Source organism: Notolepis coatsorum (assembly GCF_963971535.1).
Source record: "Notolepis coatsorum genome assembly, chromosome: 12".
Taxonomy (NCBI): Eukaryota; Metazoa; Chordata; class Actinopteri; order Aulopiformes; family Paralepididae; genus Notolepis; species Notolepis coatsorum.
The window spans coordinates 3939217-3966716 of record NC_140176.1 but is presented as its reverse complement, the minus strand read 5'-3'; the positions used below and the strand labels follow the sequence as shown (position 1 = coordinate 3966716).

At 48.2% G+C, this 27500-nt stretch overlaps 1 protein-coding gene across 1 annotated transcript in view; it reads left to right on the top strand.

Annotated features, from left to right (window-relative positions):
* adgra1a (adhesion G protein-coupled receptor A1a) overlaps positions 1-27500 on the top strand; it is a gene marked incomplete at its 3' end in the record, with an annotated part of 89354 nt that overhangs the window by 59540 nt on the left and 2314 nt on the right. Inside the window, exons 4-7 of the mRNA XM_084326724.1 lie at positions 898-1061; positions 2778-2873; positions 14920-15424; positions 15471-16462. Coding sequence (XP_084182850.1) covers positions 898-1061; positions 2778-2873; positions 14920-15424; positions 15471-16462 — 1757 coding nt within the window. The remainder of the gene's footprint in view (positions 1-897; positions 1062-2777; positions 2874-14919; positions 15425-15470; positions 16463-27500) is intronic.

Sequence of the window (27500 nt, the reverse complement as noted above, 5' to 3'; positions counted from 1 at the left end):
GTTATAACAGAATGATCTAATGCCACCTGCCTGGTGAAAGATATGACTCGTTAATTATGGTTATAACAGAATGATCTAATGCCACCTGCCTGGTGAAAGATATGACTCGTTCATTATGGTTATAACAGAATGATCTAATGCCACCTGTCTGGTGAAAGATATGACTCGTTCATTATGGTTATAACAGAATGATCTAATGCCACCTGCCTGGTGAAAGATATGACTTGTTCATTATGGTTATAACAGAATGATCTAATGCCACCTGTCTGGTGAAAGATATGACTCGTTCATTATGGTTATAACAGAATGATCTAATGCCACCTGCCTGGTGAAAGATATGACTCGTTCATTATGGTTATAACAGAATGTACGTAAAGTACGTATAGGTAAACACCTTTTAATTCTGTCAAAGTGGTGTTTAGTCTTTTAGACTGAATCTGTATTAGACAGACACACGTTTCACTCCAGTAGCTGTGTTAGCTCAGGGCCTCTGAGAGAGAGAGAGCGAAGTCACAACAATAGATAGTGGTGCAGGTCGCAACTCGGGCGAGCTAGCAGAGCTGTTCAAGGTCGGCATTCCTCAGTGAGAGAGAGAGAGAGAGAGAGAGAGAGAGAGAGAGAGAGAGAGAGATCATATCTGCAGGTGCACCACAGGGTTGTTGGTGATGGTGGGTAAATGAAGGATGATCGTTGTTGTGCCCGAGTGTGTGCCGCTAGCTTGTGGCTCGGCTAGCGTACTTTGCCGATGGTGCCCGGCTGAGCTAGTGTCTGTGGCTCTGCCAGTCCGTCACGGTGAGATTCATGTGGCGGAACAACTCAGAGTGAATGAGAACTACTGTCTTGTCCCGTTGCATCAGGTCACCTGGTCCTCAGTGCTCTCTCTCTCCTCTCCACCAGGTGGCGGTGGTGCTCCACTATGCCTCCTTGTCCGCCCTGCTGTGGCTGATGTTCACCGCGAGGAACGTTTGTCAGGACGTCTCCAAGGCAGCGCCTCAGGCCCCTGACCGCGACGGGCCCGTCCAGCGCCGACCCACCAAGTCCACCAAGTCCAGCATCCTCAGGTGAGAGTCAGGGGTCCACCATCCTCCAGGCCTCTGTCCTCCTCCCTGTTTCCTGACACCCACCAGGCCTCTGTCCTCCCTGTTTCCTGATACCCACCAGGCCTCTGTCCTCCCTGTTTCCTGATACCCACCAGGCCTCTGTCCTCCCTGTTTCCTGAGACCCACCAGGCCTCTGTCCTCCTCCCTGTCTCCTGACACCCACCAGGCCTCTGTCCTCCTCCCTGTTTCCTGATACCCACCAGGCCTCTGTCCTCCCTGTCTCCTGACACCCACCAGGCCTCTGTCCTCCTCCCTGTCTCCTGACACCCACCAGGCCTCTGTCCTCCTCCCTGTCTCCTGACACCCACCAGGCCTCTGTCCTCCTCCCTGTCTCCTGACACCCACCAGGCCTCTGTCCTCCTCCCTGTCTCCTGATACCCACCAGGCCTCTGTCCTCCTCCCTGTCTCCTGACACCCACCAGGCCTCTGTCCTCCTCCCTGTTTCCTGACACCCACCAGGCCTCTGTCCTCCTCCCTGTTTCCTGACACCCACCAGGCCTCTGTCCTCCCTGTTTCCTGATCCCCACCAGGCCTCTGTCCTCCCTGTTTCCTGATCCCCACCAGGCCTCTGTCCTCCTCCCTGTTTCCTGACACCCACCAGGCCTCTGTCCTCCCTGTTTCCTGATACCCACCAGGCCTCTGTCCTCCCTGTTTCCTGATCCCCACCAGGCCTCTGTCCTCCCTGTTTCCTGACACCCACCAGGCCTCTGTCCTCCCTGTCTCCTGACACCCACCAGGCCTCTGTCCTCCTCCCTGTTTCCTGACACCCACCAGGCCTCTGTCCTCCTCCCTGTTTCCTGACACCCACCAGGCCTCTGTCCTCCTCCCTGTTTCCTGACACCCACCAGGCCTCTGTCCTCCTCCCTGTTTCCTGACACCCACCAGGCCTCTGTCCTCCCTGTCTCCTGACACCCACCAGGCCTCTGTCCTCCTCCCTGTTTCCTGACACCCACCAGGCCTCTGTCCTCCTCCCTGTTTCCTGACACCCACCAGGCCTCTGTCCTCCTCCCTGTCTCCTGACACCCACCAGGCCTCTGTCCTCCTCCCTGTCTCCTGACACCCACCAGGCCTCTGTCCTCCTCCCTGTTTCCTGACACCCACCAGGCCTCTGTCCTCCTCCCTGTTTCCTGACACCCACCAGGCCTCTGTCCTCCTCCCTGTTTCCTGAGACCCACCAGGCCTCTGTCCTCCTCCCTGTTTCCTGACACCCACCAGGCCTCTGTCCTCCCTGTCTCCTGACACCCACCAGGCCTCTGTCCTCCTCCCTGTTTCCTGAGACCCACCAGGCCTCTGTCCTCCTCCCTGTTTCCTGAGACCCACCAGGCCTCTGTCCTCCTCCCTGTTTCCTGACACCCACCAGGCCTCTGTCCTCCTCCCTGTTTCCTGACACCCACCAGGCCTCTGTCCTCCTCCCTGTCTCCTGACACCCACCAGGCCTCTGTCCTCCCTGTTTCCTGACACCCACCAGGCCTCTGTCCTCCTCCCTGTTTCCTGACACCCACCAGGCCTCTGTCCTCCTCCCTGTTTCCTGATCCCCACCAGGCCTCTGTCCTCCCTGTTTCCTGACACCCACCAGGCCTCTGTCCTCCTCCCTGTCTCCTGATACCCACCAGGCCTCTGTCCTCCTCCCTGTTTCCTGATACCCACCAGGCCTCTGTCCTCCCTGTTTCCTGGCAGGTTCTACCTGGTGAGCGATGGAGTCCCTCTGGTTGTGGTCGGAGTGACGGCAGCGTTCAACTTGGAGAACTACGGCAGCAGAGAGGAGGCTCTCTAGTAAGTACTGTAGCCACTGGGGCTGAGCCCAAATGGTCCAACCTTCGTTCGTTACGTTGGCATTCGGATTCTAAATCAACATTCGATTTTTTTTTTTTTATAAAAACATTTTTTATTTTTATTTATTTTTATTTTTATTTTTTTTCTATTAATTCTGTTTATACCAATGGGGTTTTTCTTCACAGTTGCAGATAAAGATTAGGCTACACTAATATTATAGTATTAAAAGAAACTGATGAGTTATATATTCATTAAAGAAAGTTGATTTAATTTATTTAGTTGGGCTGGGGCTTATTTTTTTATTTTTTATTTTATTCGTTTATTTGGACGGGACAATGCAAAATTAATGAACACTGTGGAGTGTAAAAATTGCCGGATTTAGCACGAGGCTAATTTCCATCCGTTGTCCCCAAACATAAAAACAGGACACATAGAAACAGTAAGAAATGTACAAATACATAACAGCATGTCACATGTGTTCACATGACTGGTTAGACTTCAGCCATTTTTTTTAGTTGCCCTCTAAAAGAAGCAAGGGTGGGGCTTTCCCTTATGGAAATGGGGAGACTGTTCCATGTTTCACTGCCTTTTATGGACGGGACGTTTTGGCCAAACGTGGTCAGTCTACGTTGGACCATGCAGTCACCTCTGGTGTCTGACCTGGTGCAGAGTCCAGTGTTTCTTTTTTTGTAGATGAATTCCTGTACAGGAGGCGGAGCTAGTCCATGTAGGCATTTGTAGATGAAACAAGAGCTTTTTAAGACTTTGACATTTTCAAAGCTCAAAAAGCTATATTGTTTCAAAATATTGCAATGGTGATATGCCAATGGTTTCCTGGCAAATACCTTGATGGCTCTATGATAAAGCTGTTCAATGTGTTTCATGACAGTGACACCAGCAAATGACCAAGTTTCAAGTTTCTTTAATAGTTGTCATACAGAAGTACAGAATACTTTTATACAAAATGCTTCTTACTGTTACGCTCCAGAGACTGTGCTAGACAAGTTAGGTATGAAATAAAATAGTATAGCATGTAAAATAGAAGTAAAAATAGAGGGCACAGTGTTCAGTATAGACATATGTACAATGTTCGATGCAGAATAGACGTAACTGAGTTACCATATAATATACAGTACTATGCAATGTACTAATATACAATACTATATAGTGCAAAGCAGAAATGGGATGAGGTACAATTTAGGTACAATTTACAGTAAGGTGTACGAGTTGTAGTGCAAATCCTTTACCAATAAATATAAAGTGTGTTTAGGTGATCTAAAGTGTGGAGAGTGGGTGCTGCAGTGTGTTGTTTGTTTAAAGTGAGTGTGTGCGTGTGGATGTGTGTGCTGTGTGCATTTGATGGTTGTTGCATAGTGTTTATTGTTCGTTGAGCAGCCTGATGGCCTGGGGATAGAAGCTTCTTCTGAGTCTTTCTGTGCTCGCCTTGAGACTCCGGTATCGCTTGCCTGACCGCAGCAGTTCAAAGAGGCATTTGTTTGGGTGGCTGGAGTCCTTGATGATTCTCTTAGCCTTACCCCTGCACCGCTTGTTGTAAATGTTCTGGAGGGTGGGAAGCCCCCCTCCAATTGTGCGGTCGGCTGAACGTGTCACTCTCTGTAGTCTGCTTCGGTCTTGTGCGGTGCTATTCCCAAACCAGGAGGTGATGTTGCCAGTCAGGATGCTCTCTATTGTACATGAGTAGAAGTTCCTAAGGATCGTCTGACTGACTTGGAACTTCCTTAGGCGCCTGAGGAAGTAGAGGCGTTGTCGTGCCTTCTTCACAACACTGTCAATGTGTGTGGTCCATGTCAAGTCCTCGGATATGTGGGCTCCGAGGTACTTGAAACTGTTCACTCTCTCAACCGGTGCCCCGTCGATGCTGAGGGGGCTGTAGTCCTTGACCCCCGACCTCCTGAAGTCCACAATCATCTCTTTTGTTTTGCTGACGTTCAGGGAGAGGCAGTTCTCCTGACACCACTGTGACAGATTCTCTACCTCTTCCAGGTAGGCCCTCTCGTCGTTGGCAGAGATCAGGCCCACCACTACTGTGTCATCAGCAAATTTGATGATTGTGTTGTTGTTCCGCTGTGCCACGCAGTCATGTGTGTACAGGGAGTAGAGGAGGGGGCTCAGAACACAGCCCTGGGGGGCCCCTATGTTGAGCGTGATGGATGAGGAGGTGCAGTTGCCTGCTCTTACCACCTGGGGTCTGCCCGTCAGGAAGTCCAAGACCCACTGGCAGAGGTCATAGTTCAAGCCCAGGTCCCTGAGCTTGGCTATGAGTTTGGAGGGGACTATGGTATTGAATGCTGAGCTGTAGTCGATGAACAGCATTCTCACATAGTTCCCCTGCCTCTTGTCCAGGTGTGATGCTGCCGTGTGCAGCACATGGGCTATGGCGTCCTCCGTGGACCTGTTGGGGCGATATGCAAATTGCAGGCGGTCCAGGTTGATGGGGAGGGAGGAACAGATGTGGTTGTTGTCGTGGAGAGAACTGAGGTGGTTGTTGTCGTGGAGAGAACTGAGGTGGTTGTTGTCGTGGAGAGAACTGAGGTGGTTGTTGTCGTGGAGAGAACTGAGGTGGTTGTTGTCGTGGAGAGAACTGAGGGGGTTGTTGTCGTGGAGAGAACTGAGGTGGTTGTTGTCGTGGAGAGAACTGAGGGGGTTGTTGTCGTGGAGAGAACTGAGGTGGTTGTTGTCGTGGAGAGAACTGAGGGGGTTGTTGTCATGGAGAGAACTGAGGTGGTTGTTGTCATGGAGAGAACTGAGGGGGTTGTTGTCGTGGAGAGAACTGAGGGGGTTGTTGTCGTGGAGAGAACTGAGGGGGTTGTTGTCGTGGAGAGAACTGAGGGGGTTGTTGTCGTGGAGAGAACTGAGCTGGTTGTTGTCGTGGAGAGAACTGAGCTGGTTGTTGTCATCGTGGAGAGAACTGAGCTGGTTGTTGTCGTGGAGAGAACTGAGGGGGTTGTTGTCGTGGAGAGAACTGAGGTGGTTGTTGTTGTCGTGGAGAGAACTGAGGGGGTTGTTGTCGTGGAGAGAACTGAGGGGGTTGTTGTCGTGGAGAGAACTGAGGTGGTTGTTGTCATGGAGAGAACTGAGGGGGTTGTTGTCGTGGAGAGAACTGAGGGGGTTGTTGTCGTGGAGAGAACTGAGGGGGTTGTTGTCGTGGAGAGAACTGAGGGGGTTGTTGTCGTGGAGAGAACTGAGCTGGTTGTTGTCGTGGAGAGAACTGAGCTGGTTGTTGTCATCGTGGAGAGAACTGAGCTGGTTGTTGTCGTGGAGAGAACTGAGGGGGTTGTTGTCGTGGAGAGAACTGAGGTGGTTGTTGTTGTCGTGGAGAGAACTGAGGGGGTTGTTGTCGTGGAGAGAACTGAGGGGGTTGTTGTCGTGGAGAGAACTGAGGTGGTTGTTGTTGTCGTGGAGAGAACTGAGGGGGTTGTTGTCGTGGAGAGAACTGAGCTGGTTGTTGTTGTGGAGAGAACTGAGCTGGTTGTTGTCGTGGAGAGAACTGAGGTGGTTGTTGTCGTGGAGAGAACTGAGCTGGTTGTTGTTGTGGAGAGAACTGAGCTGGTTGTTGTTGTCGTGGAGAGAACTGAGCTGGTTGTTGTTGTCGTGGAGAGAACTGAGCTGGTTGTTGTTGTGGAGAGAACTGAGGTGGTTGTTGTCGTAGAGAGAACTGAGGGGGTTGTTGTTGTGGGTAGATAGAGAGATAGAAGGTCATCGCTAGCCACTGGAAATCCGGGGGGTGGGAGGGGGATTGAAAATGCCAGAACTATCCTTTACATCTTCTTCAGTTGCCACAATATTAGTGCAGAGATATACTTTAGATTGGATTGGATTAGATTAGATTAGATTAGATCAGATCAGATTCGATTCGATCAGATTATAATATATTATCATTATGCAGCACAAGTACAGTACAATGAATAAATGTAATGGTTTAAGAAACACCATAACTAATTTACTAAAGATATGAGAATGAAAATGTGGCCTCTCTCTCTCTCGACGCCCCCTCTCTTTCCCTCTCTCTCCCCCCCCTCTCTCTCCCCCCCTCTCTCCCCCCTCCCCTCTCTTTCCCCGACCCCCCTCTCTCTCTACCCTCCTCTCTCCCCCCTCTCACTCTCCCCCCCTCTCCTTATCTCTCTCTCTTCCCGCCTCTCTCTCCCGCTCTCCCCCCCTCTTTTTCTCTCTCTCCCCCCCTCCCCTCTGTATCTCTCTCTCCCCCCCCCCCCTCTCCCCCCCTCTCCTCCTCTCCCTCTCACTCCCCTCTCCCCCCCCGTTATGGGAACAGAGGAACGCAACCCGTAATAAGGCAATACAACAGGTTCAAAAGTAAAAACGCCAAAACGGCGTGTATTTATTCATAAAAGGTTCAAGGCAAAACAGAAACAACAAAAACATAAACGACTGTGATGGTGTGGTGTGGGCAGGTCGGAAGCCTGGGATATGAAGTGTGTGTTTTCAAAATGTGTTGGGAAGCAGGTGACTATGTGTGTGTGTCTTAACAATGTAGAATGGGGTCTTACCGTGTTGTGTGTGTAGTGGGTCAGGGTTGCCAAAACAACTCCAGGAATAGTCGGGAGTCCCGGGGGAATTCAACACGAGGGGCAGGCGAGGGGGGGAAAAACAACGAGCGTGGCGGTTTCGGGGACGGCGTCCCCCACACTAGACAAAAAAGAGAGAGAGAGGCAGGTAGGTAGGTAGGTAGGTATTTATTTAGACAACAAAACATATACAGATCATTACATCACATATTTGCTTTAGTCAAGGATAGGAACGAAAAAGCCAATGACTTATTTACATCGTTGTCCCTGGAAGTCAAGGATGCTTGATACATACACATACAACTCATTACAGAAAATCATTCACAATATATTTCCGGACTCGACTCTGACTACAGTTGCCGTCAGCTAGGACTGGAGGAGGAGGGGCTGGGAGATGACTACCGTTGCCGTCATAGGGGGTGGGATTTTGGCGATGAGTGTCACTTTGGCACCCCTCCAGCATAGGCGCCAGGCGTACCCGCGGGAGGGGGGATTGGGTATAGGGATTGGGGGTGGGGGAGCCGCTTGCCACTCTTATCTCCTAGAGGGCCTTCGACTCCAGCAGCTCCCTGGTTCGACCTTGGTCCAGGAATTTGTTTTGGCTGAACTGACTGGCAACATTTATCCCAGCCACGTCACTTTAAATTTGATTTGAGTGAAATATAACTCTATTGATTTGAGTGGAGTGAGTTTTAACAACTCCGTCCAAATGACTGAATGCATTAGTCCAAGTGTCCAAGTGTCTTAATCAGTTCATTTTGGTAGGTCCTGTGCGCGGTAAACAGATCCAAAATCTTCTTATTGCAGTCCAAAAGCTTCGATAATCCAAAAATGACCACGTCTTCAAGTTGATAGCCCGATTTTGATGTCCCAAGAGGCAGAGAGGGTTAGCCTTATTCTGCTTCTTGACCAAAGTATGCAATCCACTGATTAGATCCATTTCGAGTTGATTTGAGTATAGTCCGGCAACCGGCACGAAACACAGAGCATAGCAGCCTCGGGCTTCATGGAGCAGTAGAGGTTGCGGTAGGAACGGCCTTGAGGAGCCTGGGGAGAGGAGAGAAATGCGACTGGGCTGGGAAGGAGGAGTGTTGAACTTGAGTGTTACACCCTGAGTGCATAGTATAAGACATATTAGCATGGTAGGTAGTAGTATACAGATAGTAACATAGTACATAGTAGTAAGGTACTAGTAAAAGACAGTTATTTATATATATATTATATTGTAAAAATCACCCCCACCTTCGCTGGGGTATGTCTGGGAGTGTTGCATTTATTTATTTTACATTTATTTTGGATTTCATGGTGGGTTTTTTGTTCTTGATTTATTGGGATGTTTCTTCTTGAATAGTTTAAAGAAGACTTGTCCGGCCCATGGGGACATTAACTTGTGATTTCGGGCTTTACAAATCAATTTGATTTGATTTAATATGCATTTATATGTCCAGTGATACAGGTATAAAGACACTATGGTCAGGCACTCTACTACTGGCCCCTGAGCAGCTAACACTGGAGCGGTTAAAGCTGAGGTGCCTTGCTCAAGGGCACAGCTAGCAGGCATGTGCACACATAGAGCCCAACGGGTGCACAAGCACCTGCCCTTTTGTGCCTCATAAAAAAGTGCCCTTTTTATGCCAATTATTTTTACCATATTTTCTTTTTTACCTCCATATAGAGAGAGTGATCTGCAATCTGCTTGGGTTGGGGGTGCAATTCCTAACAGGCTCAACCATATGTGTTGTGAAGGATCAGATTAAACCGAATATATATATTTATTTATGGATATATATTTAATAGTATTTGTATATCGTTTGATATCCCCTGTATATTCCTTGTACAATATGCACTGAATATCCCTTTAGTCTACTAAACAGCCCATAATAGTTTCATTCTACCATTGGACGAGAACCTGGCGCCAGCAGCCATACCCCTAGGTTCAAGTTCAATCGTGCCGACCAACATGTCGTGGCAAGCCCGGTTCCGCGTAGGAATACGTCTGGCGAAATACGAATGGTACTATTTGTTCACAGCGCATATATATATGGCGCAAGTAAAGTAGAACTTTCTTTTAGTCCATTAGTTCTTTACCCTCCAACCTAGTAACAGACGCGAAGCCTCACCCACGACGCACGTGTGGTGCAGTAAGGCCTACTTGGCCTCAGAATAGGCATTGAGATATCGTGTGGATTAATAGTTGAATTGTCATAGTTTGGCACTATACCGTCGAGTTGGACGTATTTCTATTAAGCTAATAATAGTCTATTATGTATGGTGCATCGTTCGGTTAGAGTTATAAAGTGAGCAGCACCCCCATCGTTCCTGACGTTATCTGGAGTCTTAACCAGGCTGGGCAGACCACTTGTGGTGCTTGCATCCGAGGAGCTCCGGGCCAGGACGAGTGGACCTGTACATTGGATTACTTTACCCGGACGACGGCAAGCCTTCCACGGCTTGGATTATCTACATGCTTTGGGTGCTTTGATTATTCCATGGATAACGGCCAACACTGCTGAGTGTTGGAACTACCCCCCGGAGAGGAGTCCAGGTGAGACGGCGCTCTACACCAGTGAGGTCGCCTCACGTCTCTCCGTTGTGGACCGGCAGCTACCGTCCACCAGAGGGTCCAGCTGTATTCATCTGCGGACCGAGGTTCTGTGGGCATCGTGTTCAGGACTCTGAATTCTCCCAAGAAATCGTCGGCCAGATGGGATACCGCCAGCGGCTCTTCTAACCCCCCCTCCTACTGTCTTACAACCAGCGGGACCCCCCCCCCCCCTTAGTGTATCCAGCTATAATCATTTAAGTACCATCGCTATAGTTCCCTAAAGAACCGGGTTGTATACTTACTCCCTGCGTAATCAGAGATTGGACATTCAATGTTGATTTACCTACGAATACTCATTTGCCATACAAGTGCATTTCAAATCATAAATGTCATCAAGTGAACGTTGTATATACCCTTTGCTATATAAAATATTCGATTTGTACATTTGTGTGGACTTCGTTTCATCAGGTGGGAAAGTGTTCATCATATCTATATCATGTACTGGATGGCCAGAAGTTAAAGTACAAGAGGTAGTGGTTTAATACCATACTTATCAATACAGTCAGGGAATTGTACCCCTCAGTTACAATATGGATAAAAGTTCCCATATTATGTGCATTACACAAACTAAACACAGATATTACATTACATTACACAAACTAAAAACAGATATTACATTACATTACACAAACTAAAAACAGATATTACATTACATTACACAAACTAAAAACAGATATTGTCTGAATTACTAGAAGAAAGAAATGCACCACCTTTGGCTGATAGTAATTTATTAATTTCTTAGGATTTCTTTTGGTCTAATACATGTTTAAGGTTCTTAGATGGATCCCCTGCTGCCTCCTCCTCCTCTTCCTCCTCCTCCTCCTCCTCCTCCTCCTCCTCTTCCTCCTCCTCCTCCTCCTCCTCCTCCTCCTCCTCCTCCTCCTGCTCCTCCTCCTCCTCCTCCCCCTCCTCCTCCTCCTCCTCCTCCTGCAGGGCGCCACGGGGAGCGGTGTACTGGCTCATGTTAGGCAGGCCATGCATTATGCAGCAGCGTAGGCCACTGCGCTGGATCTTCATGTCCTTGGCTACAGTCCACTTGTCGCTGCTCTGGTCGTAGCGCTCCACGTTGGAGATGGGGAGGAAGTCAATGTCGTTGCCTCCGACCACGAAGAGCAGGTCGTCCAGCACCGCAATGCCAAAGTTGCTGTGGGGGGTGAGCATGGCGGGCAGGGCGCTCCAGGAGTCAGTCAAGGGGCTGTAGGCCTCCGCGCTACGCAGGCGGTGTTTACTGCCAAACCCTCCCACCTGAGGACAGCACACATGAGAGGAATGTTTTAGTGTGTGGTTAAGGCAGGCAGACACTGTATTAATCCATTTAGGGAAATGAGGGCATCACAGAAGCATTGAAAGTCAAATGATACATATCTATAAAAATATCTAGTATAAAGCATTTTGTCTCTGTGTGCACCTACCGCATAGACTTGTCCTCCGTACGCAGCCACTCCCAGTCCTCTACGCCTGCTGCTCATGGGGGCGATCAGAGTCCACTGGTCGGTGTCTGGGCTGTAGCACTCAGCTGTGAACAGATACTCCCCCCTGTTGAAGCCACCACAGATGTAAACCTGTAATAAGAAAGAATATTCTAATTTAGTTTATATATTCCATTTGATTTCATTCTACTTTAATTGTCTGTTGATGTTGATGCACCAAAGGACCCAGACACATCTTTTGTATGTGCAAGCTTACTTGGCAATAAAGACATTTATGATTTCTGATCTAACGTTCCTTGTGTTCATCTAGCACCCTGTGTCCCTCAGTTCCACCCACCTTGCCCTGGAGGGCTGCTGCCCCGGCTTCGCTCCTGCACTCCAGCATGGGTGAGATCACTGTCCACTGGTCGGTTTCAGGCTCGTAGCGCTCGGCGGTGTTCAAGTACCCGTATGTGTCGTCCCCTCCCATGGCGTAGATGCAGCCGTCCAACGCGACCACGCTGAGCTCACTGCGGCGTGAGTGCATGGGAGCCACCTGCAGCCAGCTGCGAGTGATGGGGTTGAACCTGCGCACACTTTTGAGAGGATCATTGCGGCCGTCACTGCCTCTGACGCAGTAGACCAGACCGTGGAGATAAGCAGTGCCATGGTTGGCCCGTGGACTCTCCGCCTCAACGCTCACGTCCATCCATCCACCTGCTCGGATATCGTAAGCCTCCATGCCATTGGTCACGCTGTATCCACTATAGCCACCGATGGCCAATAGGACCTCCTGGGGCAGGCGTGGACGCATCAGGGGGTTTGGGAGCCTGTCAGAGCCAGGGGGTTTCAGGACGCTGAGGATGAGGGGCCTGCAGTCCTGGCTGTCCCTCACCATAGGGTTCTTCAGGACGTTGTTCAGCAAGTAGTCAGGCCTCATCAAGCCCATGCGAACCTGGGAAGAAACAAGCAGACAGCGGGTACAACTTAGACATCGGTTGTAGACGGTTTCTGTTGCTAGGGAACAGTTTGGACCCAAATGTTTGAGAACCACTGTACTGTTTTAATGTAATGCACAGTAATACAATTAGTTACCTTAGGCAGCAGCAAAGGGATGTGTGTTTTACGCTCCTCACAGGAGTGGTCGATCCAACGGAGGACGGCCTCGAACACCGTCTCCTCGCTCTTCACGTTCAGATCATCTCTCTCGATGATGTCCACCAGTTACTGCAGGGACAGCTCCACAAACTCCTGTGAGACGTGCAACATCTCCTCAAAGTGGCACACGATGAAGAGATGGGCCTTGCGCCTCAGGTCAGGGCAGCAGTAGCGGTCCGCCAACCTCCAGATGCCGACACAGTTTTCCAGAGACAGCTGGCCTTCTAGGAAGTCAGAGCACGCTCCTACTATGCCAGTGAAGAGAAGCTGGTCTGCAGCCACCAGAAGCTCTTCCACGTTCTCTGCTGTCACCGGCACAAAGCGTGTGTAGGCGTACTCTATGATGAGCTGCATCATACCCGGGGACACCCTAGGGATAGTGTAGACTGCTTTCTCTGAGTCGCTCCAGCGAGTGAAGAGGGCTCTGTGGGACGCAGAGTATAGAGATATCTGATGAGTAAACAGTAAGCAACATTCTGTCCTGTGTAGTAATATATGTTCACTGTAGAAGTATAGGGTCTTAGCACAGTAGAAGTACAGTATAGTATCTGTTTACAGTAGAAGTACAGTATAGTATATGTTTACAGTAGAAGTACAGTATAGTATCTTTTTACAGTAGAAGTACAGTATAGTATCTTTTTACAGTAGACGTACAGTATAGTATCTGTTTACAGTAGAAGTACAGTATAGTATCTGTTTACAGTAAAGGTACAGTATGGTATCTGTTTACTAACCAAGCTAACCTGAACCAAGATAAACTTACCTGAAATAGTCACTGGAGCAACACAGGATTGCCTTGTGGGCGTTAAACTCAGTGCTGTTGACTTTAATAACCACATCACAGAAGATTCCCTCCAGACGCAGTTCATTCATTGTACAGGACCAGGGGGCGAAATTAAAGCCCGCCGCCCGCCAGGGGCGCTCAGTTTTTACCTTTGGCGCTTGCCACTGGGGGGTCTGCCCGCCGTGTGGCGTGTAGACGTGTAGTTCATAACGATACTCTTATTTTGAAAATCTGTGCGGGTCTCATTTCCGCTCCAAGCACAGCTCCAGTCATAATATCGATGGCTCCGGCAGTTAGCAGCATTCAGTTCGTATGATACTCTTATTTTGAAAGAAACCGTGGCAACGAGTCATATCCGCCCAGCCCTGCAGCGGGATACTATTGGCTTCTGCTCATATCAACACCGAGGCAGTCTGCTCTCGTCTAGACCGGACCTCCATGAGCTACCGTTACTGTTTAAACAATGACCCAGTCAACTATTCACTTTTAGTTTAATACATGACGAGGCATTGTCTAACGGTATCTAGCTGGCTAGCTACTGATATCAACAAATGCTCCAGCAATAGTCGACTCGAGTGCATAATACCTCCGTTCCCTCGTTAGCTAGCTCACGTTAGCTAGCTCACGTTAGCTAGCTCACGTTAGATCTATATGTCCCAGTAAACTAAATTGTCTTAACGTTACCTAGCGGGCTAGCAGTAGCTACAGATAGCTCCTGATATCAATGTCTTATAACATGTTGAATGTGATTTGACCAAAGAACCCTAACATTATACCAATAGGGTCCAGCTGCAGCGCCGGAGAATCCTTGCATGCTGAATGTAGAGTATTAGTATAGGGTCCCGCTGCAGCACAGGAGAATCCTTTTTGGAGCTGGAGGCTACTAGAGTACACACAGACAGTGGAGCTGTTTGCAGATATCGAGCATTTTGACTTATTGCGTGGTGGCGATGTCTCGCAGATAATACAACTACAAGTATGATTATATAATATATATTTTATTTAAAAAAAAATGTATATAAAATATATATATATATTTTTTTTAATCAAAAAAAATTTGGCAGGTAAGAAATATGCTTGGCGGGTAGATTCTTCCCATCTACCCGCCACTGGCCGGTGAGTCAAAAAGTTAATTTCGCTCCCTGTACAGGACATTGTTTCCTTTTCCATGTGGGGATTAAATTGTATCTACAGAATATATTCAAGCTTATAGACAAGTAGCCGGAAACAACAAGTGATATCTTCACTTGTCTTCTGAGATCTGAGATCTCCTGCGTTGTCCTCAGGGCTGGTCAAACGTGTATACTCCCCTCCGTCACGGGGAAAGAGACAGGAGCCTCTGATTGTAGATTAGCAGCCGGTGTGGAACGAGCGCGTCTAGGGAAGCGTGCGTGTCGGGACTGAGTGACAGCGCCACGCGACCTCTGGGGGGAGCTATCAGGCTGAGGCACCTGTTCAGATGCAGTCCTCACAAGACCCCCATCTCTTTCTCTCTCTCTTCCCTCTCTCTCTCCCCCCCTCTCCCCCTCTCCCCCCCCTCCCTCAGCTGCTGGATGGCGTGGGAGCCCAGCCTGGGCGGTCTCTACGGCCCCGCGGCGCTGCTGGTCCTGGTCTCGCTGCTCTACTTCCTGGTTACCTACGTCCAGCTGAAGCGCCACCCGGACAGGAAGTACGAGCTGCGCACCACCAGCGAGGAGCGGCAGCGGCAGCGGCTGGAGTCCGGCGAGGCGGCCCCCCGTTGCCACGGTGATCACGGCGGCGCCGGCGTGTCGGTGCTGGCCAACGAGCACTCCTTCAAGGCCCAGCTGAGGGCCACGTCCTTCACCCTGTTCCTGTTCCTGTCCACCTGGGCGCTGGGCGCGCTGGCCGTCTCCCAGGGACACTTCCTGGACATGGTGTTCAGCTGCCTGTACGGGGCCTTCTGCGTCACGCTGGGCCTCTTCCTGCTCATCCAGCACTGCGCCAAGAGGGACGACGTGTGGCAGCGCTGGTGGGTCTGCTGCCCGTCCGGCGGGGGGGAGAGGGGGGGGCGGGGGCCGGGGGGCGGCGCCGCAGAGGACCTGCCGCCTGGACGCGCAGCCGCTGCTGTCCCCCCAGGTCGGCCACACGGCCCCCCCGCCCCCCGCCTGCTACCAGCTGCCGCCGTCTCCCCTGAGCCCCGCCGCGGCCAATCACGCGGGTCCGTGCTGCGTGGCCGTGCACGGTCCCGCCCCCGTGCCGGCGCCCTCGCCCCTCCTGGCGGCCGCGCCCCCCGTGCCCTCGCCGCTGCGTCCGCAGTCGCTCCCCGACGAGCTGCCGCGCCCCGCCCTGCCGCTGCAGAGCTGCCTGAAGGACCGGACCAAGTCGCGCTCCTTCAACCGGCCGCGGCCCTGCCTGCGGGACTACCGGCACCACATGACCTCCACCAGCATGGACGGCAGCGTGCACAGCGCCCACCTGGACAGTCCCCACAGCTGCCACCTGGAGGGCTCCCCGCTGGCCTGCCCCAGCCCCCACCTGGACTTCCAGCTGGCCTCATGCCCCAGCCCCCACCTGGACTTCCAGCTGGCCTCGTGCCCCAGCCCCCACCTGGACTTCCAGCTGGCCTCGTGCCCCAGTCCTCTCCTGGACAAGCAGCTGGCCTCGTGCCACAGCCTCTACCGGCAGAACTCGCTGCACAGCGCGCCGGACTCCTGCCACAACCTGGCGCACAGCCTCCACGCCGACACCCTCTCCTGCCACAGCATGCACCTGCCGGCGCACGAGGTCCACACCTGCCGCCGGCACCCGGCGTACGGCACCCCCCCCGACCCTTTCGCCGCGAGCATCCGCCGCGAGAAATCCGAGCCCTTCGCCGTCCAGCGGCGGCAGCGGGACCCGGACACGTACAGCCGCGGCTCCAAGATGGCGGACGGAGACGAGGACGACGAGGAGGACGTGCTGCTGCTGGAGGTGGAGCAGACGGCGTTCCCCCGGAGCACGCTGCCGCGCCACGCCACCCTCAGGAGGAGCGCCGTGAGCCGCAACGGCAGCCTGCAGGACGACTTCCTGTTCGGCTCCGACGCCACGGGGAACATCCGGACCGGAGCCTGGAGGAACGAGACCACCGTGTGACGTCACCTGGAGGAACACCTGGGCCCTAACGAGACCCCCGTGTGACGTCACCTGGAGCCTGGGCCCTAATGAGACCCCCGTGTGACGTCACCTGGAGCCTGGGCCCTAACGAGACCCCTGTGTGACGTCACCTGGAGCCTGGGCCCTAACGAGACCCCCGTGTGACGTCACCTGGAGCCTGGGCCCTAACGAGACCCCTGTGTAACGTCACCTGGAGCCTGGGCCCTAACGAGACCCCCGTGTGACGTCACCTGGAGCCTGGGCCCTAACGAGACCCCTGTGTGACGTCACCTGGAGCCTGGGCCCTAACGAGACCCCCGTGTGACGTCACCTGGAGCCTGGAGCCTAACGAGACCCCAGTGTGACGTCACGTTCTGCTGGAGTGACTTCCTGCTGTAAACTACAAGCTGTAGTGTCTTTGCTGTGAGTCCCACTGCCCCCCCCCCCAAAAATAAATTAAAGAGAAGAAAAGAAAACAAGGTTTTTCATCATAATGAGGACGTTTTTTAAAAGGAATATCCAGAGACCGTTCCTCACATGCTCGACGCACCCAGTTTACAGTTTGTACTAATCTCATTTACATCCACGCAATTTCAATACGGGCGCATTTTGAGAGATGTCCTTGATAACTGTTGTTATGATTACTTTTCTATCGATTTTACTGAACAAATTGTTTTTATTTTATATATATATACGTATACTATATAATTCTGTTAAGAGTTTTTGCACATGATAACACTTCTGAATCAGTGTGAATTAGGGGTGTAACGGTACGTGTATTCGCCCCGCCAATAGGTGAAACTAAGTTGTTAAGGGGGCAGTAGGCAATGAATTTACTCAGTGGATGCCTGAACACAGAATGACACCAGTATCACTGACTACTACCACGGCAAGCCTATAGAATATCATTCTATTTAATAATAATAATTATAATAATAATTATAAATATATAATAATAATTATAAATATTTGTTTCCTGTTTCCCAAAATCGTACCGAACTGTGACACCAATGCCGAGGTACGTACCGAACCGTGGCTTCTGTGTACCGTTACACCCCTAGTGTGAATGAGTATTTTAGTTGTGTGTACACAGGAGTGCATGTGTTTCTGCATACAATACAGATGTCGTTACGGTGTGTTTGTATCGTGTATATATACATATATGAATATGGATTCAACCCAAAATAAAACATGTTATTTATGAGGGCCTTAATGGCCCCGTTAAGACACTTTATGTTAGTTAGTGTAAGATGATCCACCAGCACTATAAGGACTATATTTTCACTTGTGTGGAAAGAGCTGATGGTCTCCATGGAGACTGAAGGCGACGTGCTGAAGCACTAACTCTGCATGGTGCCAAGAACTATATATGCCAACTGTCACTGTGATGAGAGTCGTACCCACAACCACACCCTGTTCAAACCGTGTGTGTGTGTGTGTGTGTGCAGAAAAAAGGTACATAGTGTACGCTATGTTATAGCCATAAGTAATATATTGATTTATGTTTACCAAAAAATACATATTACAAATAAGTAATATATTACATATTCAAAAAAAATGTTATCTGAACGTTTTCTGAATTTACCTCTGATAGCCTCGCCCTATCCTGAACCTTAACCCTAACCCTAATCTTAACCATTAAACGTTAAAACAAACCATCATCATAGCATTGCTGTGTTTGTATCAGGGTGGGTGTCTTAGTCTAGTGGTGAGAGCTGTGTTTGTATCAGGGTGGGTGTCTTAGTCTAGTGGTGAGAGCTGTGTTTGTATCAGGGTGGGTGTCTTAGTCTAGTGGTGAGAGCTGTGTTAGTATCAGGGTGGGTGGGTGTCTTAGTCTAGTGGTGAGAGCTGTGTTTGTATCAGGGTGGGTGTCTTAGTCTAGAGGTGAGAGCTGTGTTTGAATCAGGGTGGGTGTCTTAGTCTAGTGGTGAGAGCTGTGTTTGTATCAGGGTGGGTGTCTTAGTCTAGTGGTGAGAGCTGTGTTTGAATCAGGGTGGGTGTCTTAGTCTAGTGGTGAGAGCTGTGTTTGTATCAGGGTGGGTGGGTGTCTTAGTCTAGTGGTGAGAGCTGTGTTTGTATCAGGGTGGGTGTCTTAGTCTAGTGGTGAGAGCTGTGTTTGAATCAGGGTGGGTGTCTTAGTCTAGTGGTGAGAGCTGTGTTTGTATCAGGGTGGGTGGTTTAGTCTAGTGGTGAGAGCTGTGTTTGTATCAGGGTGGGTGTCTTAGTCTAGTGGTGAGAGCTGTGTTTGTATCAGGGTGGGTGTTTTAGTCTAGTGGTGAGAGCTGTGTTTGTATCAGGGTGGGTGTCTTAGTCTAGTGGTGAGAGCTGTGTTTGTATCAGGGTGGGTGTCTTAGTCTAGTGGTGAGAGCTGTGTTTGTATCAGGGTGGGTGTCTTAGTCTAGTGGTGAGAGCTGTGTTTGTATCAGGGTGGGTGTCTTAGTCTAGTGGTGAGAGCTGTGTTTGTATCAGGGTGGGTGTCTTAGTCTAGTGGTGAGAGCTGTGTTTGTATCAGGGTGGGTGTCTTAGTCTAGTGGTGAGAGCTGTGTTTGTATCAGGGTGGGTGTCTTAGTCTAGTGGTGAGAGCTGTGTTTGTATCAGGGTGGGTGTCTTAGTCTAGTGGTGAGAGCTGTGTTTGTATCAGGGTGGGTGTCTTAGTCTAGTGGTGAGAGCTGTGTTTGTATCAGGGTGGGTGTCTTAGTCTAGTGGTGAGAGCTGTGTTTGTATCAGGGTGGGTGTTTTAGTCTAGTGGTGAGAGCTGTGTTTGTATCAGGGTGGGTGTTTTAGTCTAGTGGTGAGAGCTGTGTTTGTATCAGGGTGGGTGTCTTAGTCTAGTGGTGAGAGCTGTGTTTGTATCAGGGTGGGTGTCTTAGTCTAGTGGTGAGAGCTGTGTTTGTATCAGGGTGGGTGTCTTAGTCTAGTGGTGAGAGCTGTGTTTGTATCAGGGTGGGTGTCTTAGTCTAGTGGTGAGAGCTGTGTTTGTATCAGGGTGGGTGTCTTAGTCTAGTGGTGAGAGCTGTGTTAGTATCAGGGTGTCTTAGTCTAGTGGTGAGAACACTCGCCTGTGACCACAATCATTAGTTAATTCAAGTCGCAGCGATTTGTTTTGACCGATATGAAACGTATATATATTACTATATACAGGTGCAGCTCAATAAATTAGAATATCGTGGAAAAGTCTATATATTTAGCTGTATTGATGCAGTCATTTATGCAAAAGGAGCCCCAACCAAGTACTGAGTGAACATACATGAACATACTTTTCAGAAGGCCGACATTTCTATATACAAAATAAAAATGCATCTATTTTTTATCTTTTATTGGTGATACAGAATTTTGGGCTTTCATGAGCTGTAAGACATAATCATACAAATTTAAACAAATAAAGGCTTGAAATATTTCACTTTGTGTGTAATGAATCTATAATCTACGTTTTCCCTTTTTGAATTGAATTACTGAAATGAAATAACTTTTCCACAATATTCTAATTTATCGAGCTGCACCTGTATACAATATGTAAATATTATACTTATGGCTATAACACATCATACATTATGTACCTTCTGTTCCTGTGGTCGATTAGTACTTTGTTTACAGTTTCTGACGAGACCGCGTTGCTTCGCAGCGTCACACAGCAAGAACAAAGAGAGACAACGTCCAACTTGAACTCAGGTTTTTAGAAGATCGTCGGCGCCCTTCTGCTTTTGTGAAGCGTTATATATTTTCTCACGTTCTCTGCGAGTTCATGGGTTCTTCTCCACCGACACGCGTCACTCAACAGCTGCTCGTCCGATGCACATGTGAAAGTGAAAGTGTTTTGTATGTCGACATTTTATCCTTTAGCTTGCTGTTGTGTTCGAGGCTGTCGGGATTGACGTGGTTTTAACGAGGCCTCTGTACCGGATCTATGATTCATTCAATGTGGGACCAATTATCATATCTCCCCTTTGATAAACAGTATGAAATAGTCCAACCACGGTATTCACAGTTACACTTAAAGGGGCACTTCGCCCCAAAAAAACAACGCTGATTTATTTTGCACATAATCTCACACACATCCCAACATTTTAAACCGTTTTGCGCACTTTCATTTAGTTGGACAGTTTGACAGAGTACATTTGTTTGAATATGGACACCAGTGATCGGGGACATTGAATCCTTGTGGTAATTACAGCTTAATTAGCAGTTCCCTAGAACAGGGGTTCCCAAACTTTTCAGGCCAGGGCCCAGAAAATAAGGCGTCAGAGAGCCGCGGCCCAATGCACATCGTCTGGCTTTTTTTTCTTTTTTTTTTGTCAGGCGACCGATTTTTTAAGCCAGATATCACTTCAATCCTATTAAGTTAGTTCAAGTTAGTTATTCATTTATATGTGCTATTTATGAGAGGGCTAACTTGTTGCAAAATAATAATGATAATAATAATAGTCTCATTAAAATACTATTGTTGCTTCGGTTGTTTTCAGCGTTTTATGTGCATAATCTGTTATTTAGTTTGAAATGTTCGTTGAAATAAGTAGATTTTTCGTTTTTGTTTATTTATTAAGTTAATATAAAACCATATAGTCACATTTTAGAATACAATAGAATAGAATTTTAGAATACAACTAGAAACACTGTCCTGGCCTGCTTCTAAGTTCAGTGGCCTGACAAAAAAATTAAATAATTTTTAATTTTTTTTTTTAAATCATCTCGCGGCCCACCCGTGGCTGCTCGCGGCCCACCTTTGGGTCGCGACCCCGACTTTGGGAACCACTGCCCTAGAAGACAAGGTGTTGCTATTTTAAGATAAGATAAGATAAAGATATTCCTTTATTGATCCCCTTGGGGAAATTCGAATGACATAGCAGCATAGGGGACGGGGGGGGGGGGCGTACAGGTACGAGCAGGGTCATTGTAGAAAGACATAAATAGGCTATAGGCAATACAATGAGACCTGATAACGTCTCCCGAAGTCCACCGGCGTCACCCTCGACTCGCACATCAAATCCGTTACCAAGTCTGCCTTCTACCAGCCCAAAAACATCTCCCGTCTCCGACCCTCACTCTCAGACTCTGTGGCTGAGACCCTGATCCACTCATTCGTCACCTCCCGGTTGGACTACTGCAACGGAGTCCTGTTCGGGGGACCCGGCAAAGCCCTGGACAGGCTCCAGTATGTTCAGAACTCAGCTGCCAGGGTTCTCACTCACACCAAGCCCTGTCTGATCTCCTCCACCAGCACACTCCATCCCGGAACCTACGATCCTCTGACCTGGGTCTCCTCTCCATCCCTCGCACCAGGTTGCAGACTTTCTGTGACAGAGCCTTCAGCGTGGCGTCCCCTACCCTCTGGAACTCTCCCCCCCCCCCCCCCAAAATCCACAACGCCCCAACCCTGGACACCTTCAAAACTGCTATCAAAACACACCTCTTCGCCAAGGCTTTCCCCATTAGTTAGTGTAGATTAGATTAGGTTTCATTATCCCTTACCTGCCCCCTCATCACCCCCCTTTTCCCTATTGCCCTCTTGACTTGTGAAGCGACCTTGGGTTTCTTGAAAGGCGCTATATAAATTAGATTTATTATTATTATTATTATTATAAAAATATGATGAAAATAAACAGAGGTAATGGTAATTTGATGGAGCTGTAAGTAAGGATCCAATGTCCCCCGATGACATCACTGGTGGCTATATTCAAACAAATGTACTCGCAGTAACTGTCAAAATAAATGAATGCGTGCAAAACTGTTTAGATTTGTGGAAGTGTGTGAGATTATGTGCAAAATAATCAAATTTAAAGGTGCTGTAAGTGGTATTGCTTTGTTCAAATAAGTGGTCTACATGTTAAAATAATAGCTCTACATTCCGACAGTCATCACTGATACAGAGTGTCTGGTCAGTAACATGGGTCTCTCAGTCCCTCCTGCTCTGCAGTAAACAGTCATCACTGATATAGAGTGTCTGGTCAGTAACATGGGTCTCCCAGTCCCTCCACTCTGCAGTAAACAGCCATCACTGATATAGAGTGTCTGGTCAGTAACATGGGTCTCCCAGTCCCTCCACTCTGCAGTAAACAGTCATCACTGATACAGAGTGTCTGGTCAGTAACATGGGTCTCCCAGTCCCTCCACTCTGCAGTAAACAGTCATCACTGATATAGAGTGTCTGGTCAGTAACATGGGTCTCCCAGTCCCTCCACTCTGCAGTAAACAGACATCACTGATACAGAGTGTCTGGTCAGTAACATGGGTCTCCCAGTCCCTCCTGCTCTGCAGTAAACAGTCATCACTGATATAGAGTGTCTGGTCAGTAACATGGGTCTCCCAGTCCCTCCACTCTGCAGTAAACAGCCATCACTGATATAGAGTGTCTGGTCAGTAACATGGGTCTCCCAGTCCCCCCACTCTGCAGTAAACAGCCATCACTGATATAGAGTGTCTGGTCGGTAACATGGGTCTCCCAGTCCCTCCACTCTGCAGTAAACAGTCATCACTGATACAGAGTGTCTGGTCAGTAACATGGGTCTCCCAGTCCTTCCACTCTGCAGTAAACAGACATCACTGATATAGAGTTTCTGGTCAGTAACATGGGTCTCCCAGTCCCTCCGCTCTGCAGTAAACAGACATCACTGATATAGAGTTTCTGGTCAGTAACATGGGTCTCCCAGTCCCTCCGCTCTGCAGTAAACAGACATCACTGATACAGAGTTTCAGTGATGGCTGTTGGAGCGATTAAGAAGACCACTTATTCTAACAACAAAATGCCACTTACAGCAAGTGTATAATTGATGCAACGCTATTGGTTTACTCATCCAGTCCCCCGTGGTTGGAGTTCTGGTCCGAACTGGGGAAGCTTGGCACAGGAAGCCAACTGGGAATTGTTACAAATGGTAACTGACTGTTTTGACTGTCAAATACGCATTAGTCATTAGGTATATTATTCCACGGAGTGAGACATAATAAAATCGTCAGCGTGTGTTCTGTTTCCTGAACTCGTTTGCTGCCGTCTGAAGCTTCCCGGTGAGTTAAGCTAACGCCACTGCATCAACTATTTACCACTAGCAAGTATTTCACGTCGCTTAATGTCCAGAAATACTGGTCTGCCCACTGTGGACCCGATCTGGCTCATTATGTAAATAAAGTACTTCTCAACCACAGAAAAAGGTACACATTGTATGTTATGTTAGAGCCATAAGTAATATATTGACGTATTTACAAATAAGTACATCTATAACATTTATTTGAACTTTTAACGTTTTCAGAAAACCCTGCTGGGGAACGAACCCAGGACACTCACATGGGAGGCAAGTGCCTTTACCTCAAGACACACTTTTCAAACAGATGTATTAGGTGTCTTAGTCTAGTGGTGAGAGCACTCACCCGCCACCACAACCGTAGGTTCAACTCCTGGTTGCAGTGTTTCTTTTGGACTTTGGCCGATACATTTAAAATATTTCATTCTTATACAATAAGTAAATATTACTTATGGTTATAACATACATTACTGTATGTAAATTTTTTCCTGTGGTTAGTGATTAGTACTTTATTTATGTGTTCTCATGAGACCGTGCTGCTTATGTCAACTCTGAGTTGCAGCCTTACTGTTCATGTTGACCTTTAGCTTTGATGCTAACAGCTTCCTGTTGACCTTTAGCTTTTGATGCTAACAGCTTCCTGTTGACCTTTAGCTTTGATGCTAACAGCTTCATGTTGACCTTTAGCTTTGATGCTAACAGCTTCATGTTGACCTTTAGCTTTGATGCTAACAGCTTCCTGTTGACCTTTAGCTTTGATGCTAACAGCTTCATGTTGACCTTTAGCTTTGATGTTAACAGCTTCCTGTTGACCTTTAGCTTTGATGCTAACAGCTTCATTTTGACCTTTAGCTTTGATGCTAACAGCTTCCTGTTGACCTTTAGCTTTGATGCTAACAGCTTCCTGTTGACAGCTTTGATGCTAACAGCTTCCTGTTGACCTTTAGCTTTGATGCCAACAGCTTCCTGTTGACCTTTAGCTTTGATGCTAACAGCTTCCTGTTGACCTTTAGCTCTGATTTAAAACTAAAGTCCTACTGAAGGTGCAGACGGAGGGACTGAACCAGTGACGGGACCACAGAGGATCACAACACGTCACGTTCCCGTGGGATCTGTTGAACACTCTGTTTAGTCTTCAAGGGCTAAAAGGAAGGATGTAATTAAAATATTATTGAAATATGAACGTAATTCAATGTTATTAAATTTACCGTTTCCACTAGCGATGTGTTTTTATTTCCCCTGGCGGTGTAAAGCCACAATGAGAACCTGGCGCTGTGCCAACGTGCTGGAAGGTTCAGGTTCAAGTTTGTTTTATTATTTGTCACAACAAAATACAGAATACTTTATGATGAAACGCTTGTTTCTGCATGAGCCCCTGAGAGTGTGCTTCATACAGTAAAACAAGTAAGTAAAAAGTCATTAAGAAGTAAGTAAAGGATGTTCAGTAATGTTCAGTCAATGTACATAATTTATACAATATACAATACAGAGTAAAATGAGGAACAGTGAGGTACAATGCAGAAATGAGATGAGGTACAAAACTTAGGGTAGGGTGTCAATGAGGTATGAATGTAGTGCACATCTCTTTAATAATATATCAATATAAAGTGTCTAAAGTGAGTGGTAAGGTGAGTGTTTGTTTAAAGTGAGTGTGTACATGTGGATGTGTGTGCAGTGAGTGTAGATGATGGGTTGTTACATAGTGTCATTGAGCATCCTGATGGCCTGGGGATAGAAGCTGGTGTTAGATAATCATGTGTCCAAGTGTCTCATCAAGCTAAGATGTCTCTCTACTCTGAGGTCTAGTGTCTCACTAAGATGTCTCTACTCTCAGGTCTAGTGTCTCACTAAGATGTCTCTCTACTCTGAGGTCTAGTGTCTCACTAAGATGTCTCTCTACTCTGAGTTCTAGTGTCTCACTAAGATGTCTCTCTACTCTGAGGTCTAGTGTCTCACTAAGATGTCTCTCTACTCTGAGGTCTAGTGTCTCACTAAGATGTCTCTCTACTCTGAGGTCTAGTGTCTCACTAAGATGTCTCTCTACTCTGAGGTCTAGTGTCTCACTAAGATGTGTCTCTACTCTGAGGTCTAGTGTCTCACTAAGATGTCTCTGTACTCTGAGGTCTAGTGTCTCACTAAGATGTCTCTCTACTCTGAGGTCTAGTGTCTCACTAAGATGTCTCTACTCTGAGGTCTAGTGTCTCACTAAGATGTGTCTCTACTCTGAGGTCTAGTGTCTCACTAAGATGTCTCTCTACTCTGAGGTCTAGTGTCTCACTAAGATGTCTCTCTACTCTGAGGTCTAGTGTCTCACTAAGATGTCTCTACTCTGAGTTCTAGTGTCTCACTAAGATGTCTCTGTACTCTGAGTTCTAGTATCTCACTAAGATGTCTCTGTACTCTGAGTTCTAGTGTCTCACTAAGATGTCTCTCTACTCTGAGGTCTAGTGTCTCACTAAGATGTCTCTCTACTCTGAGGTCTAGTGTCTCACTAAGATGTCTCTCTACTCTGAGGTCTAGTGTCTCACTAAGATGTCTCTGTACTCTGAGGTCTAGTGTCTCACTAAGATGTCTCTCTACTCTGAGGTCTAGTGTCTCACTAAGATGTGTCTCTACTCTGAGGTCTAGTGTCTCACTAAGATGTCTCTACTCTGAGGTCTAGTGTCTCACTAAGATGTCTCTACTCTGAGGTCTAGTGTCTCACTAAGATGTCTCTCTACTCTGAGGTCTAGTGTCTCACTAAGATGTCTCTCTACTCTGAGGTCTAGTGTCTCACTAAGATGTCTCTGTACTCTGAGGTCTAGTGTCTCACTAAGATGTCTCTCTACTCTGAGGTCTAGTGTCTCACTAAGATGTCTCTCTACTCTGAGGTCTAGTGTCTCACTAAGATGTCTCTGTACTCTGAGGTCTAGTGTCTCACTAAGATGTCTCTCTACTCTGAGGTCTAGTGTCTCACTAAGATGTCTCTCTACTCTGAGGTCTAGTGTCTCACTAAGATGTCTCTCTACTCTGAGGTCTAGTGTCTCACTAAGATGTCTCTGTACTCTGAGGTCTAGTGTCTCACTAAGATGTCTCTCTACTCTGAGGTCTAGTGTCTCACTAAGATGTCTCTCTACTCTGAGGTCTAGTGTCTCACTAAGATGTCTCTCTACTCTGAGGTCTAGTGTCTCACTAAGATGTCTCTCTACTCTGAGGTCTAGTGTCTCACTAAGATATGTCTCTACTCTGAGGTCTAGTGTCTCACTAAGATGTCTCTGTACTTTGTTTAGAGGAGACGTGTAGTTTAGAGAGGAGAGGACAGTGACCTCCACCCTTCAGGACCTATAGGATAGTGGAGAGGAGAGGACAGTGACCTCACCCTTCAGGACCTATAGGATAGCGGAGAGGAGAGGACAGTGATCTCACCCCGGTACTCTCTGCTACAGCCGCTCACAGAGATGAAGACACCATGGCAGAGTGAGCTCAGTGCAGTCATTAAGATGTTCCATTAAGACGAGTCCTTTCACTTCACATCCCATCAACCCCCCCCCCCCCCACCCTCATCTCTATAATGACGGTTATGCACGTAACTCTAGTTATATGAGTTAGCATGCGGCTTCAATGGTTTGCGCTATGAACTACCCGACCAGCGTTGATCACTTTCTCTCCTCCACATTGCCTGTGGTGCATTTTTTCCTATTGCTAGGTTTTAGTGAGTTTTTCCTTACCTTCGCGTGGGGTACGTCTGGGAGGGTTGCAGTTCATTAATTTATTTTAAATGTTTTGGACTTCATGGTGTTTTTGTTTTTGTGTTGATTTATTGTGATGTTTCTTCTTGACGTGTTTAAAGAAGACGTGTCCGGCCCATGGGGACATTAAGGTGTGTTGTCGGCCTTAAAGAAGACGTGTCCAGCCCCATGGGGACATTAAGGTGTGTTGTCGGGCCTTAAAGAAGACGTGTCCGGCCCATGGGGACATTGAGGTGTGTTGTCGGGCCTTAAGAAGACGTGTCCGGACCCATGGGGACATTGAGGTGTGTTGTCGG